At 37.8% G+C, this 17,560-nt stretch overlaps 1 protein-coding gene and 1 long non-coding RNA gene across 3 annotated transcripts in view; one reads left to right on the forward strand and one right to left on the reverse strand.

Annotated features, from left to right (window-relative positions):
* Positions 1–17,560, reverse strand: part of pcxb (pyruvate carboxylase b) — a 369,757-nt gene that overhangs the window by 19,411 nt on the left and 332,786 nt on the right. For both annotated transcript variants that reach the window (XM_028039331.1, XM_028039332.1), the window contains exons 21-22: positions 15,428–15,514; positions 5,477–5,656 (exon numbers count right to left, since the gene is read on the reverse strand). In XM_028039331.1, coding sequence (XP_027895132.1) covers positions 5,477–5,656; positions 15,428–15,514 — 267 coding nt within the window. The remainder of the gene's footprint in view (positions 1–5,476; positions 5,657–15,427; positions 15,515–17,560) is intronic.
* On the forward strand, positions 303–8,465 carry LOC114158026 (uncharacterized). Its single transcript, XR_003598314.1, has 4 exons — positions 303–2,731; positions 4,286–4,528; positions 7,429–7,565; positions 7,666–8,465. It is a non-coding gene; the product is annotated as an uncharacterized LOC114158026 (long non-coding RNA).

Below are 17,560 nucleotides of genomic sequence, written 5' to 3' on the forward strand. Positions count from 1 at the left end.
AACTAGGAAGTTAGAGCACATCAGTTCTAAAGTCCCTACACTGAGAGAATAGACTTTGAAATACTGCTGTTAGTTTATAAATCACTGAACGGTTTAGCGACACAATACATTAAAGATCTGCTGCTGTTGTATCAACCTCAGGTCTTCTGGTTCTGGTTCTGCTCTGAAGAACCAGAATCAAACATGAAGAAGCAGCATTCAGCTTCTAAGCACCACAAATCTGGAACAAACGTCCAGAAAACTGCAAAACAGCTGAAACACTTTAAAATGTTTTTTGAAATGTCTTGTTGCTGAAAGGTGCTATACAAATAAAATTTGATTTGATAATTTCCCAGATGACACTTCATGACAACAAACATTCTTGTTCTTGTTCGTCTTCTGCACACAGATTCTGCGTTCAGCTGCTCTTAATTTAATTCAGTTTTTGCTCCTTACAGACAAAGCAAATTAAACCATCAAAGAAGATGGAGCTGATTGAAGAAAAGAAATGTTTTATCCATTCTCAAACTAGAGTAGCTGCAACATGTTGCTTCACAGTTTGCCTCTTTGGATTTACATTCCTCCAAGTGATGGGATCTGCTGTGAAATCAATATCATATTTTAGTTTTCAATATGTTTTATTGAAGGTGGAAGAAAATGTGTCGTATTCATGTGTGTGTATTGCCACGCATACTTGATTGAATCGGATCCAATTTATCTGGACTGCTGGTTAAAAACAGTCCACAATCTATCTTTTTACTGAGACTTTTCTAAGCACTTTGTAAGATATGTGACCTTTGAGAACCACTGCAGATCACCACAGATATTCATATTTCCACATTTTCACTCAGATTTCATAAGCAACTTGGTGTTATTAGGAGACATGACAAAGTTTATATATGAAGTCAAACTGGGTTTAGAGGTTCAGCTGTAAATAGTACTGGTACCTGCTGCTCTCTGTGCTGCATTAACCTATATAAACAGCATGATGTTCTAGCTCTACTTTTGCACTTCTTTTTCCTTTAATTGGGTCGATAAAGGGGAAATAAGTCAGAACTTTTATCCATGAGGTCGTTAGTGTCTATAAACCGAGTCCAGCTCCTGATGAAGGCTATTCTTTGCTCTCGACCAGCTAGGAGTTGGTGTTGGAATCGGTCCTGCCTTATGATGCATGAACTGAACAGAAAGACAAACAGCTAAGTCAGAACTGGTTCTTATCTGCACAAGATCCAAGATGCTTGGATGGAAGCATCCAAGCATAATCAGAGAAGGTTTAGTGGAAGAAAAAAAGAGGGAGTGTGTTAGAAAAATGTCCTCAGGTTAATGCTGCTTCCAGTTTGTTACCTGGATTTGATGTCAGATGTGAGGTAACAGCATTCTAGTTCTAGATGTTGAGATTTCAAAATGGCGGCGCCCATAAACATCGTTAGCAAAAGCTTTCTAAACATCATTTTAAACTTTACTTTCCAAAAGCAAACATCACTTTTAATTTGTTCAGTTTAGAGTTGTAAAATTGATTTCAGACACACTCATGTGAGTCTTGTAAAATAAACAGGATTCCACCACAGACTACTAGTCTGGATGAGAGGAGCGGCCATATTGAAACGTATGGCCGCTCCACTACTCCCAGTTAGAAAGTTCTAACTGGGAGTAGTGGAGATGCTCCAAGTTTCCCAGTAGGAAATCCGTTTTATAAGTTAAAATGTCTTGTTCCACTGGCAGATTTCACTTTTAATTAGCACTTTTCATCAATATAAAGAAGTTATCCACTTAAAGCAAGCTCATATTGCTTGCTGAAAACCTTCTTACAAGTTATTTTTGTCTTATTTCAAGTGTTATAACACATTTGAACTAAAAATTAGATAAATACACTTGGTTAGAGCTTGAATTTTTGCAGTGAAGTTGATGGCTGCTGTTAAAACAAAAGGTCGATGTAAAAAAAAAAGAGACCAGACCAAGTGTTAGCATTCACCGTTCAGTACACGGACATGTGTTTCAGTAGGATGACATTTTTGTGCTGAAAATCTGATTTCTGTTAGTTTTATGCAATATTCAAATTTGGAGAGAATTCATCAAAATTAGGAGAAGTATTTGAAATATAAGCTATACATTGAAGCAAGTTATTTAATTTTCCATTGATATCTTTTGTCGGTTTTTTTTTGTCCTGGTTTTGAATATCTGGAGTTTTCAGCTCGTTTCCAGGTGGAAGCCGGAGAGTGGAACAAATCTCCGTACAATTTAATCTCTCTCCCTCAGTGTTTCCTGCAAGAATCGGCTTATAGCTCACCTCCACGGCTCGCTGTACGTGTCAGATTTAGTTAAACAGAATCGCTGCTAATCATCGCCCCCAGCTCACATACTTTTGTTAATTTTGTGTAAGTAGAGCCGTGTGTGTTTAGATAAAGACTCACACGATGCAGTCTCCTGGGTTGACACTGAGCAAGTGTGTTTGAATATCATTAAAACCGCTGCTGTATCTTATCGGTGGGTGCATGTGTGTGTGTGTGTGTGTGTGTGTGTTAGCTCGCGCCTTGTGGAAATGTGCAGACAAAGGAGTTTGTGCAACGCCATTAGTCACAGGGCGAACAGTTCAGAGATAGCTGAGTCATTTGTGTTTGAGAGAGACACTTCAAAGATGGCAGGCGCGCTGGAGTCCCTGCTCGTTAACGTCTTCTCCTCCGAGAACGTCTTCCGCTGAAACTCGCTGATTGTTGAAGTGTGGGACACGTAAAGACAACGGCAGAGTGTGTGGGTAAGTGCCTGTGTTAACAAATGAACCTCAAATTAAAAGGTATGTAAATTAGTCACAGCTAATGCACCAAAAGATGAGTAGTCACAATCAGATTAATACGAAATGAGCCGCTTCCCTGTTGCTAAAAACAAGTGACGGGGAGGCAAAAACAAGCAAATTTCAGGTGATTAAAAGGTAATTACTTAAACACATCGTGGGAATAAAGACGATGGTTTCTGTCTCTCTCTGGGAAAATTTATACTTTAAGCAAACTTTTCAAATTAAATGCAAACTTTTGCTGATATTTATAGTTCAAGATTTACTCAGAAAAGACAAAAAAATGTTTGCTTTCCATCTGACGCACTGTTTAAAAATGAATGACTCATCAGGACAGAATAAAGAGCAGAAACAAAACTGGAGAAAATGACCTTTCAAATTCAAAAGTGCATCTAACAGCATTGACTGTTGAACACTGCCAGCAGTAAAAAGATGTGGATATCAAAACCGTCCGCCATGTTTTACACACAGATTCAGAAACAGCAAAGCAGTTAGCTTGTAGCAGTTAGCTTGTAGCAGCTAGCGGCTACAGCAACAGTTCCATGCAGTCAATACAAACACATATAATCTCATTAGAATCAAAACTTCTCCTTTAGACACAAACAATAAACCTGAATTGTTTTTATTTTTACTTTAAATTCCACCTGCAAAAATTTGCCTGCTTTCTGGTAACCCAAATCAATCAGCAAAACTTTTAGCAGTTAAATAAATTCAAAGTTTCTAATGGCACTACATTTCTTCCATAGTTTCAGAAGCTTAATGTTAGCTAGCTTTATACATTTAAAACCCAGTTTTGATGTGTGCTGATAATCATAATCCTGACTGATTACTCAGCTGTGTTCAAGTTTCCACCATCAAACTCAGATGGTGGAAAACAGATTAGTATATTATGTATAATATAGTATATTATAATACTATAGTACTATATGTATAGTATAACATATTATATGTTAAATTAATTGTTCAAATAATTCATTAATAGCCTAGAGTTAAGATAACATTCATGCTGATGAGTACAAGTGGATAATCATGTCCTGCCCAGGCTGTAGACTCCAAGGACAGTAAACGACAAACATTTGATCCTGTTACCAGCCAGAATGAGGAGTGGGAGGAATAAATGCGAAGGTCAGCAGGATGACAGGAGTTAGTTTCACAAAAGCAACAAAAACACAGGGAAATGATTACCTGGAAGACTTGACCAGAAACTGGACAGACAAGCCTATAATGCAGCAATTTAGCAACAAATCAGAGTGAAATCAGACATGAAGCTGACAGGAGAGATTATTAAAATCCTTCAGTTTCTGCAGAGATGCAAAAGTGTTCAAACTGTTGGCAGCCTCAGAGTAGAACAAAATAGTTGACCTTTAAAAAGAGCAGGTATCGTCTCTCAGCCGATATTTCATATTTTACATACAGCTCAGGGTGTGGGCGTGTGTGTGTGTGTGTGTGAGTGTGTAAGTGGGCAAACCAACAGATTTCTTCTTCTAAAACACTATTTTTCTTTCTGTAAATGTCAAGTTCCCTCAGATCTGTTGGATGGAGTTTGGAACAGCGTGACACATTTCTCTTCATTCACGTGTCGAGCTTCTGCGAGGCTGCCAAACGGGCTTCTGGCTGACGGCCTCTGACGTGCAGCACGAGGCTCTACCTGGCTGATTGCTGACGCGGAGGAAGGAGAACAGATACGAGGATGAAAGGAAGACAGAGAGAGAGCAGGGCTTTGTTTCCATCCTCAATCTTCTCTGAAGGACTCCGTCAGATGTAAGCAGAGCGTTTTGGGAGAATTTTGGTTTTGATTTTTTTTTTTTTTATGTCAATACATGAGCACAGGTTTGTAAACATGCATTTAGGTTGACGTTTCTCATGAAAGAGCAAAAGTGTTAAAGTTCAACGGCTGACAAGCATTTTCATTCAACTTTGGTTTTGTTCAGTTAGATTTGAGGTACTCTGGGTTAGGGCTGCAACGATTCCTCCAATGACTCAAAAAATTATCTGCCTCAAAGCTTCGCTAAATTATGTTTTATTATTTAGCACACCGTGTTGCCCCGGGTGATTATTTATGTTGCGCCACTTCCACCTCTGAGCTGTTGCTAAGTGCTAGCAGCATAACATCTACAACATTTTTAAATTTGTTACTCCAGCTTCCTCCCGAAATAAGACTTTTAAGTTATATATTTTTATTAGCTCATGGTGGAAAAACTGCTGACTCAGCAGTTGTTCAGCAGATAATTACCAACTCCCTCCAGCAGGAGGTTAAACCACATAAAGTCACTGAAACTGAAGCTGGCTCTTCAATGTGCCATTTCAGTGGATATTAATTGAAAGCTTAGTGGAGGGAAAAAGTCTACCTTTACTTTAGACATTTAGATAGTTCTGTATTAAGTAACTTTTATTGGTCTTCTATGATATTTAAATATGGGATTTTCATTTGCAACATAAACAGAAATAAATATTAAAACCATGTTTGATTTAAACTTTATGAACTAAATTATTGTTTTGATGATAGTTTATGAATAAAATGTACCTGTAGATTACATGTAAATAGTAGATATTTGCTTAAAAATTGGTTGTCAAAGAATATTCTGCAGCAGATTTCTGCTCTTTCTACCCAAAGCTGTTCAGGATGAAATGATAACTTCATAAATATAAAATGCAAATGAATTAAATGACCAGAAGCATCCATGGATGTTTGATTCCCAACTCCAGTACCTTGGATCTGAAGGGCTCGGGGAATCCACCATGCGGTATTCCGACGTGTCCCTGCAGGAACTCGACCACGGACTGGGGGAAGGACAGCTCATCCGCCCTCTCCTCCACCTCCGCCCTGGTCAGGTTGTTCTGCACCATGAACTGAGCCAGATCTCCAACGATCTTGGAGGACGGAGTCACCTGGAGAAAGAAATCAGTGTTGGTGTTAAACAGCCTGTTCTAGGTAAAAGACCAGACAGAACATGAAACAGAGACACATACGATTATCTATGGGTGGATTCAAGCCAACAGGAGGCGCTGTTGTTTGTCTGTTTCCTGGTAAATAACATAAAATTAACATCCAGGGGAAGAACGACCTCTCAACTGATCGTTTAAACATTTCTAAGGGAACATTCATCTTTTTGCTGTCTTAATAATCTCACTGATACGAGAGCTTTATATCTCAGGAACCTCTCATTACTTGCTTTAGATTGTGGTGGTGGCAGCATTATGCTATGGGGATGCATTTCCTAAAACAAAAATGCACATACAGAAATTCTGGAACAAAGAGACTTACAGCAAAATGGCAACAGTTTAGATTAAAGCACTTTTATGTGTTAGAATGGTGTCCTATTCAAAGTCAGGATCTGGGGAATCTATGTTAAAACTTCAAAATTAATGTTCAGAGTTGTTCTCCACCTAATCTGACTGAACCTGAGCTATTTTGCAAAAAAAAAAAAAGAAAGCCAAATGTCATCAGAGGCCAGTTTGAGACACTATTCAAAAGGTTTGCAGCTATAATCACAGCTGAATACGATTATACTCAATGAAAAGGCATGCCACACCTTTCAGATTTAAATTAAATATCGTTTGGTTTATCACGTAAAATTAAAATCCATCAAAGTTTGTGACCAAAACTCAAACTCAAAGGGGAAAAATAATTTCTCAGGGTTTAAAAATAAACCAGAACATAAAGCAGCGGAAAACGAAAGATGAATTAAAATCACAAGCAATATTTTTTATGTTCCATAATTACGGCAACAATTCCTGCTGCACAAGGTTGATTAGCTGACGCTTTGCTGGCAGAACGAGACACTGATGGGAATATCGACTGGAGAAATTGCTCTTCTGTTATAATGAAGTAAGAGACAGATTCAAAGCTGCTCTAAACTCTTTCCTCTGGGGAATCAGAGCTTCAAAAAGGGCAAAAAGGGTCGACTTATCTATAACAAACAGGCTGCACCCTCCGCACTGTTCTCCAGTTTTTAGCCAAAACATCAACTTATCAGTGTAATAAGAAAGATTCGAATAAAACCTTTTAAACTGAAAACTCTGTGCCATGCAGAAAACTAATAAAAAGTGCCTGAGCAGGTGTGGATTCAGAGAAATACTTCCTGAAGCCGACACCTGTTTCTTACGACATCTGCTGACAAGACGTCCTGAGTGAAACCTGAAGCGTTCTAACTCCTCAGGGATTTCCTCAATCTTCTGGGATTTAGGTGCTTGTTGAAGCATGATACAAATAAGAAATACTCCCTGATAAATGAGGAGAGTGTACTTCGCTGCTACAAAACCTACAGCTTAGTTTGACTGGCATTTGAAAAGATAATGATAGATTTCTCTCCCTTTTGTTTGCAGGAAGGCTTAAGTGATTTGAATGGGCTTTTAAAACCCCTAGAGAGGCCATTATGTTGGAGGAAATGCTGAGCAAAAGTTAATTTCAGAGTTGCTTTAAAATACAGCAGAACCATTTGTCTGCCTTTTTCCTTTCACTGCCATGTTGAAATTGGTTTTTCATGTTTAAAATAAATTTTACAAATTGTGAACAGCCTTTTTACAAGGTCAGTCAGATCTGAAGCCTCAGTGTGGATCAAAGCATTTTTAATCATCATTTCTCTGATTTTATGTCAGATTCGTCACTTTTTCTTCTTTAATATTCAAGCCTCTCTTGTTTCCTGCCTTCTTTTTCACAGCCCAAATATGTAATATTCCTGGATCCACATTGACATCAAGACTGTTGATATTTGTTGATGAACCAGACACCACTGACTTTCTGGGAGCAATATCAGATATATTAACTCTGAACCTTCAAATATTTTCTTGAAAAAAGGTAAATAACATCCAAACTTCCTCTAAAAATCCTTTGTAATTTGAGAGATAGCTGAAATAAATGTTCTTTATAAGCTTTTATTTTGTTCTACATTCTACAGTTTGTTTAAAAGAAAAAGCAGCAGAACTCAACTCCATCTGATCTCAATAACGTCGCACCCAGCAAAACCATCAATCCCAGTTATTGGAAGTACAATTATGAGCAGATAATGGCCTTCGAAGAAAAATGCCGGGGTCTGAGAAAGGAGGCAATTACATGTTTCTGATCCTATGCGGCCCAAACATGAGGGCTCGTGTACAAGAATTTCATTTGAAACCAGTTTTTCAGCTTCATGGTGGCTCTGGAGGAATCTAAGGGTGAATGATGTTTGCTGGGATGATATTATATAAATATAACCTACAGAAGGCTGTAGAAACCTCCTGTGTTTCACAGCTTTTCACTTCAATCAGAGTAATATTTGTTGAGACGCCACCTGCAGTTCCTGAGGCCCACCCTATGAAGCATCAGGTAATATAAAGTCAAATATCTGAAGCCCTTTTTAGACAATAATTGGAAAGAAAAAGGCTAAAAATGAACAAGATCTGAGCTAATTTTTAAATATTGTAATTGTTTTTGATGCAGTCACTTTAAATACTTTGTTACTGTTGCCTACAAAGGTCCTACAGGGGTGGATGTTGGTTATTAGTTATGGCTACAAACACTGTGATGCAATAATTAGATTGTGTTGATGTATGTTTCTGTATCACCCTGACTGGTTTCTGTAGTGGACAAGATGATGACCACTGATCACAGGCGTTGAACTCATTTTCATTCTGGGCCGTATCAAAAATCTGAATGTTCTTAAAGGGCCAGCTGTGCCAGAATGTCTTGATAAACCCCATTAAACTGTTAAAATGTTAATAAGTAGTTGTTTGTTTCAGCATTCAATAAGTGTTTCTTAAAATTAAATGATATTGAACATTTCTTCACATCGTAAGGGGAGTAAGGCTGAGGCAGCCGTCATTTAAACCCAAAACCTTTGACCAATTTTGAGAGAAATTTGCTGTAAAAATCAGAAAAATAAAAATTGGGGGATCTGTTGATTTTGTGTGAAAAACTGGAGGGACTAATTGATGTAATTTGGAGACTAGAGGGCCACACAGAAAGCTACGGCGGGCCAGATTTGGCCCCCGGGCCTTGAGTTTGACACGTGACTTAGAGGGACTCCGCATAACTCGATAAATTTAGCTGAATGATGAATTGTCCCAAGAGTTACTGTTACAAACAACAATATTGTTGCTTTGAGACACAATAATGCACGTTTGTTTTCTCAAAGTTAAATAAACTTAAATTTTGTGAAGAACAATTCACTCACTGGTTGAGGAAAATATTTAAAATTTCCCAAATAAATCAAAAATGTATTTTGAAAACAAATTTTCGGGGAAAAAAATTCTAATACATTTTTTAGGTATTTTATAATTTTATTAAATAAAATAAAACTGTTATTTTATTTTAAACAAAAATTGCATTTATTTGTTGTTAATAAAATAAAAAGAAACCCTACTGACAACCAAAACCATAAAAACGGATTATGATTTCTTTCTAGACAAAATTGTTCTCTCCTCAAAATATTAATCATCATTTTAATACATCATGTGATTAATTGATTATTGCAGCTAACTGATAAAACCTCTTGATAAGAACTTAGCTGTCCATTTAAAGCGTCCTAACTCTTCTGCATCCGTCTATAACCCACATTTCTCAGTAAGTGGACATGCATGACTCCACATCTGCGAAATTACAAAGCCGCAGCAGCGGCAGGACAGGCAGACCGATTGCGTCTGTGTGTGGAAGAATGGCGGCGATATTGTGTGTGCTTGTATGCCTCTGCATTCTGTGTCAGTGTGCTTTGCTCACATTTGCTTTGAAATGCAACTCTATCCAAACCCGGGCTCCCCTAATGGGAAAAGGATTATATCACTCAGAACGGCGAGCGTGCATCTGCTGGTGTGTGCGGGTCGAGAGGCAAATAAAACACACAGACAATAATGCAAGCCAGCCAAGCCGGGAGTGGAGTGAAGGATGGTACCTGTCAGGAGGAGGAGGAAGGAGAGAGGAGTGATAATAAGAGGCTCAGAGGAGGAGAGCAGGAATGACAGAAAGATTAGAGATACATAAAGGAAGTCTAATCGAAATGAGAGAAGATGGGAGCAATTGATGAGGGAGGAGATAAAACTAAATGAAAGAGGAGAGAGATGGTGGGGATTTGCAGCAAGAGTGAGAAGGAGACATAAAGGGATGGACAGATTAAGAAAGAAAGCAGCAAAAAGACAGGAGCCGTCGACATCTACAGCCCCACAGGCAATACAAGACGTGCTCCACCTCCAAGTGTAACAGACTGCGTGTTCGAGAGAGTGCAGGTGAGTGAATACGTGCCTGTAATTGCAAAAGGAAAGTGGCAGAAACACTGAGGCGAACGAAAAAGACAGAGCAGCCGTACAAAAATATACACAAGTCACATCAAGCTCAGATGGCGACGGCTTCAGCAAAGACGAGAGGAGGAAGGAAGGGTTGATGAAAAAAGAAGTGCAGCAGAAGTTTGAGAAGAGAAAATAAACAGGGCCAAGGCTTTTGGAGAGCTGGAAAACCTCCAAATAGACAAGTCAATGCCAATTAATGGCATCCTTCCTCCTGTAATTCACTGAATGGTGCAGCATCATTAGCTCTGTCAGAAATTATATTGTTAAAACTGCACCGCTGGGTATCTGTGCAGGTGAGTTCAGCTTGATATTCCTGCTGTTCAGCGAATGCACCTTCAAGCAAAAACGATATCAAGCAGCAAAAGAGCAGAAAAAAGATCAGTTGTTACAATTATCCTCTGGCAAAGAGGCATTTATACTGCAGCCTCACACTGGGCAGGTTGTTACAGATTCAGCTGGTTTGGAACAACAAACTGGATGAGTTCATCACTTTTTAAACAATAACTACCAAAGATCACTACTAATCTGTAACAGGATGGATGGATGGATAAAACAATTTCAGGTAACTATCAGACAGTTGTTCTTTTTAATGAAACTATTTTTAGCAGCAGGTGATGTTTACCCTCAAACTGTTGTTCATTCTTTCCTAAAAATATGAAGTTATGGATGTTGTGACATCTTTGTGATTGGATATGAACAAAAATGTTGGAGTCACACAAGCTATAAATTTCATGTGTGTCCAGCTGAGTTGAATCGTTTATGTTCCAGTTCAACATAAATCCTTATGATTTAATTAGAACAGGAGTAAAAATACCTTCAGCCTCTACCAGCATTAAAGGGGCTTTGATCAGTTCAGTCACAGAAGTTTTACATCGGACTGAATCCATCCAGTTAATGATGCAGCAGCCATGCAGTTTGCATGTTCAGTAGTTTGGGACCAATTAGCAACAACAGAGGCTTGATGCACAGTTTCTAAATGGGAGGGGAGAAGTTTGCACCAACTCTGAGGATGATGATGTGGAGACTGGAGGCATGAAACGCCGGGTTAATGCTCCTGAGGGCGTCCATTGATCTGAGAGTGATCAGTTCTGCACATTAAGTTGGACAATGGGTGACGTTTGTGTGTGTAACCATGAGATCAGGAGATATTCTGCTGCTTGTAATGGAGAGCCTCCGGTGGTTCTATAAATCTGTCTTTTTTAATTAAAATGATCATAACTGAGCCACATTGCCAATGATTTAAGCTTTTAGTTCAGCTAATGTCACTAAATCTGTCTTTATGGTTTGTCTGTTATGCAAAAGATCCCAAAGAACAATTATTCACATTTTAAGAGTCAGAAAAATGTCTTTTACTGATGCATTTATGACAGTCTTTATCAAGACTGATAAACAGTCTTGATAAACTTCCAGACTTAATTCCCTGTTTTATTGTTTCTATTTATTTATCCATCCATCTATTGATCCATTCATCCATCAGTTTTTTTTTCTAGGGTAATTCTTCTCCAGATTTTAATTGCCTTGCAAGAAAACACAACCAATTTATACAAAAATTGGTGAAAATCTACCTTAAATTTTAGTAGTAATGTTTTATGGTGGGAAGATGCTAAACATTTAATTTATGTCATCATCACCTCTACTAGTCATGTTGTCTTTTGACTTCAAAGTTACACGACAGCAGTTCTGTATTTTTATCTGGAAACAAAACATTTAGATGAAGCCACTCAGTTTCCTTTCACATAAACATATAAAATCAAATCCCAGAGCCATTAAACGTGTATGCAAGTCATCTCATGTAGCAAACTGTACAGTTACAAAATTTGGGGACTTAACATCTTGGAAAAGACACACAAGTGTCAAAATCTTTTCAATGTCAAGACATAAACGATTTCTGCTAGCAATTCTGGGTCATTAGTGTGGAAAGCCAGTCATGATGAAGAAAACACCATGATGATATCTCTCTTTAGATATTATAAATATGCCTTGACCTCCATTCATTGCTATGAAGGCACCAATTTTAGGAAACTAAAAATGCTCAAGTTGCATCAGGCCTGAATGGGTGTGAATGTTCTGCTGCTTCAAAAAAGATTTAAACCTAAAGAGTCTTTTTGAAACAAATTACTTTTATGCAAATACCTCAGTGATGATTAAAACCTCTCAAAACGAGCTTCTTTTGCATTTCATTGTTCTTCAAATGAAAAGTCGTGCAAATGAAGTTCTTTGGCGAGCACAATCCTTCAGCTGCAGCTGCAGACTTCAGACATAGCTTTGAGTTTGAGAGCTTTCTGCCTTAAAGGGTATGCAGGGGACGGTCTGCATACTGCCAGCATATTATGTGGTCTGTCCTCTTTACGTCTACATCTCGTAAGCACACTCCTTCACCGTTATAGACAAACTGACAGGGAGAGAGACACAGGCATTGTCAAGCTAACAGGGTGCAGCAGAGAGCAGCGCAGCACCCGTAGGCACACGGAGCCAACATTGGCTTGTGCAGTGAAGCCCACAGAGTCTTAATTGAATTGATAGAGAACATGGAGAGAGAGTGGGGAAGTTGGGGAGAGAATTGATGAGCAAAACAGAAATGGAAAGGAGAGAGGAAAACGGAGGCATGAATCTAAAAAACATAGGAGACAAGGAGGTAGATAAATAGATATAGAGCTGACTGAGGAATAAACATTTGCAACAAAATGAGAGACCAGAGACCAGAAAGGTTTGATAAAGAGAGAAGAGGAAAACAATTAGAGTGTGAACACAATAAAAGAGGAATGAATCTATTATGAGGATGGTAAATAATGAAGGAAAACAAAGGGTTTAATGAAAGATAATGAGAAACAGAAATGCAGGCAGGAGGTAAATTCTGGGTGCAAATCAAACTGTTGAATGGATAATAACGTTACTCCACATGATAGCAATTAAAGTTTCCTTTAAGAGATCAAACTGTGGACTGGAGGTAGACATCATGAACCGGCCTGAAACGAGGCTCCAACTATAAATGAGAGGATGGATAAAAGTGCAATAACTGCAGTCCTGGCTGAACTGAGGCGTTGTTAGATTAAACGCAATTAATGACTGCTCACTAAACAAAAAGAATGAAAATTGGGTGTAAAAAATCTAATTTTCACTCAGTTTTAGCTCAGGCATAAAGCGACCTACAAGCATGGTGTTAGTGATGTGATGGTTAGCTCAGGGGAACGTGTTAATGAAGACAGAGCAGCTGATTTCTGACTGAATTAGACGAGCAAAATGGTCGCTTTAAAAGACAGAGGTGCGGCAAATCCTTCTTTAATCCATTGTGGTCGCATCAGAGATAACACAGTCCATCAGAAAAGATTGCTGCTGGTTCATCTCTGTTGAAATTAGCCTCATAGCGTATCATCAACAACATTGGTGAGAAAATGTAAGGTGATTAGGAACTTCTTCTAAGTCCAAACTCCTTAATGGAGGAGCCTTGGTGTGAAGGAGGAGTGCTGGAAAGAGCAGGAGCTTTTTAAAGAGACAGAGGCCCAATTTCAAACCGTTAAATTGCAAAATCAAATTTTGTTTTAGTTATGTTTGGTATGTAAACAGCATTTTTATAACAACTGAAGGTAACACAGAATAGAATATACTTTATCGTCCATTGGGGAAATTTGTCATGAACTCAAAGGTGTGTGATGTGTACAGTAGTATCAGCTGCCTGTACAGACAATAAATACATATGAACACAGACTACAGTTTAAAAACAACAGAACATCGGGCTGGAAGATGTGGCTGGTATCATTTCATATGGGTTGATATCGATAACTATTGATTAGTTTTTAGTTGTAAATATCTGGCCAAACTGTTCCTGTTTCATTCACAGTTTTCACTCAGTGCTGGCTTTTTTATTTTATTTTTACGTTGTTACGAGGGACAGAGGCGAAACCTTAAACTGCTGCTGCGTCAGTTACTCAACAGGTTGTTGCTAGGTAACCAAACAGTGAGTGAGTTGCTAGGTAACCAAAAAGCGCTCAGCTGGCTGTGAGAGGTCGAGCGGTTAGAGTGTTTTTTTCTGCCTACATCCCCCACAATGCTGTGCGTTTCTGATTCATGCGTCTATCGCCATGTGTTTTGCCATTGATTTATTTTACAGGCCTAACAGAAAACCAAAGCTACTGCACACCTTCCAGGCCGCAACGTAATGCTCATTTAAAATTTTTATTCAAAATTTTGATGGAGGCGGGTACAAAGGAGCATTTGAAATAATTCAGTTTAGTTTTTGGGGATTTCTGTAACTTTTACTGGAAGGCAAGAGCTTATACTCCATGTACAGGATGTGGGACGGAACCAACAATACCCTACAGTTACTTGATTGCGGTAAAAAATGCCATTATGTACCTTGAAAATACACAATATTCTTCTAAGTTTAATCTGCTTTGGTACATAAATCTGAATATTCTGCAACACTTTATTTGACGGGGTGTGCATAAGACTGGCATGACACTGTCATAAACATGATATAACATCCTGTCATGAACATGAAGGAGCCTTTGTGAATGTCTATGACTGTTGTCATGAAGTGTCATTTGGTAAATAATGACACTTTTAATACAAAGTTGTTCTAAAAGTTGCATTAAAAGTCCAGTAAAAGTGCCAACTTTGCATTACTTACAAAATAATGACACTTTAATGCAAAGTTGGCACTTTTACTGGACTTTTAATGCATCTTTTAGAGCAACTTTGCATTAAAAGTGTCATTATTTACCGAATGACACTTCATGATAACATTCAGACTTTCATACAGGCGCCTCCATGTTCATAACAGATGTCATGTTTATGACAGTGTCATGTCAGTCTTATGCACGCCCCATCAAATAAAATGTTACCGAATATCCTTATAATTCATATATTTTGGATCTAAAGCTATTACCCCCATCACAGAACCTGCAGTACTTCATCTTCTTATGTTTCATAAAAAAATCCAACTCTGCTGCATTAATAGATACGTTTATTCAAATAAAATCCTCTTTCATCTGTTTTAGATCAAACTAGTGAGGAGTAAACTTGCACAACATTGTTATGCAAGTAGAGCAAGAGGTGTTGTTCATTAGATTCAGTAAATGTGATAGATGCCGGTGGAAGAATATTAAACACACACCACAGTAATATTTGTCTATGCAGCAGAGCATTGCAGGTGAAATTGTGTATTTTGCATTTATTGCTATAAACGCAAAGTCTGCTTGACTTACAGTTGTGAGAGGATTCAGACCTATTTGCCTCACTGTGCCTTGCATTTAGGGTAAAATCTGAAAATTGTAAACAGGATTTTTCTATTTTTGGATAAATTGTGCCAAGCTCTCCATCAAAGCTGCACGCCCAAACCAGGATCATTACATACGTGTTTGCAGTTTGGTTGCTGTTGCCTGGATTTTTGTGTTTCCGTCTCACCTTAATGAGGTCTCCGAGTAGTTTGTTTGCTTCAGCGTAAGCCTTCTTCACCTCCTTGAACTTATTTCCGAGCCCCATACTATGAGCCTGCAATGAAACAGACCACAGCAGGGATGAGCAGTACATACAAACCTTTCATTACCTTCCTTTCTAAAGGAAGAAAGTCAAGTAATGTTTGGCCAGTCAGTAGCTTCAAATTGCTGATCTTCAGAAGCCTTAAAGATCAGCACACACACTATTGTTACATGTGATTTGCAACAGCATATTTTTGCTTCCTGAGGCGGGTATGTTTTTGTTTATCTATTTATTTTGTTAAGTATACAGCTCTAGGAAATAACTTTAAATTATCTAACTGGGAATGTGGAATAACAAGGTAAAAACCAAAGTAATCTGCTGGAAATTATTTGGTCAATCTCTGTACGTTTAGTCAAAACAACCTGTTATGCAACAGAGATGGCTTCCCAGAATCTTAGAAATGTTTCCACGGTCCTGTGGCAGCACACGTAAAGGATCGACTTTAGTATAGATGCCAATAAGCGTCACAGTCCTTGAAATAATTTGGACAGACAAGATAAGTTTATTAGGGACAGACTAGCCATGGGGTGTCAAACTCATTTTCATTTTGGACTGTTGCAAAAATCTGAATGTTCTTAAAGGGCCGGTTGTGCCAGAATCTATTGATCAAACCCATTAAATTGTTAAAATATCAATCACTAGCTGTTTGTTTCAGCATTCTATAAGTGTTTATTAAAATTAAATAATATTGAACATCTTTTCTCTGCAAACAGTTCATCCAGGATTTCATGAATATTTGTGTGTTTTTGTTTTTTTGCAATCAAAATGATTGCCAAGATTTTTGTGGCCAATTTAGAAATATCTTTAAGGAATTTTTTACAATATTTGCTAAATGTGACTTTTTATTACTCGCCACATCGATCACGGACTACGACTTGATATCAAGTCAAAAACTCAAGGTTTTTGACCAATTTTTGAGAAAAATTTGCTGTAAAAATCAGAAAACAAATTAGTCAATCTATTAATTTTGTGTGAATTTTGCAAGTTTGTGAAAAACGGGAGGGGTTAATTAATGCAATTTGGAGTTTAGAGGGCCAGATAAAAAGCAACGGCGGCCCAGATTTGGCCCCTGGGCCTTGAGTTTGACACGTTTACTAGCTGACCATCGATCTTTAAAAACCCTGACCTGCCAAATCAGATTTTGGTTCATACAAACTTAATTAATCTGCAAAAGTGCTAAAGATAACGACATAAGATCAGTTGTTCTCCCAGAACTAATGAAATTGGGAATAAATTATCAGACAGTTGATTTATTGATGCATCTCTAATTTTTAGCTACAATGATTTAAAAGAAAAAGATAACAATCCTTTCAGATTTTCCTTGGCTGTGCATCATATACACATTTCTCCAATCTGCCTCTGATTGGCTGATCGAGCCTCACGACGGCTCCTTCTCTGGAAGCTCTGACTCAGTCATTTAATTTCCCTTTGAGATCAATAAGGTATTTTCAATTTGAATTGAATATTAAAAGATGAAAACCTGATACACCAAGAAAAAACAGTCAATGTGAGACTTGATCATCTTGTAATTATTGACTGGAAGATGAGTTTATGTTTTATAATCTAAAGCACTTTGAACTGCATTGTTGCTGAAATGTGCAAGACAAATAAACTTGATTGATTGTCAAGATTTGGTTGGATTTTTTATATACTTTTTTGCATTGCACAGTTTTCTACTTTCCACAAATTTTGGGAAGAAATATCTTTAAAAAATCTGTAATTGTACTCAGAATCAATCAGTGACTAAAAAATAAATGGATTTTTTTTTCTTGCTGTTACTTGGTTCCAAATTCAATGTGAGGAAGAAAAAAACATCCAGCAAAATGAGTCAGAACAGAGATTCCTTTGCAAACAAAGAATCACAGAAAACCCAACTTCTCTCCAGCCAAGAGAGAAAACTGTTTCTAAAATTCATTGGATGTAAAACACAAAATGTTTATTCCCAAAAGCTTACAAAAGTACCAGCATTATGAAATGTGATGCTAAATTGAACTAATACTTGTAACTGAACCGTTCTCTGCAAAAAAAGAGGAATGACATAAAATTCGATTTGCTTTT

The sequence above is a fragment of the Xiphophorus couchianus genome, chromosome 14, assembly GCF_001444195.1.
Source record: "Xiphophorus couchianus chromosome 14, X_couchianus-1.0, whole genome shotgun sequence".
Classification (NCBI taxonomy): domain Eukaryota; kingdom Metazoa; phylum Chordata; class Actinopteri; order Cyprinodontiformes; family Poeciliidae; genus Xiphophorus; species Xiphophorus couchianus.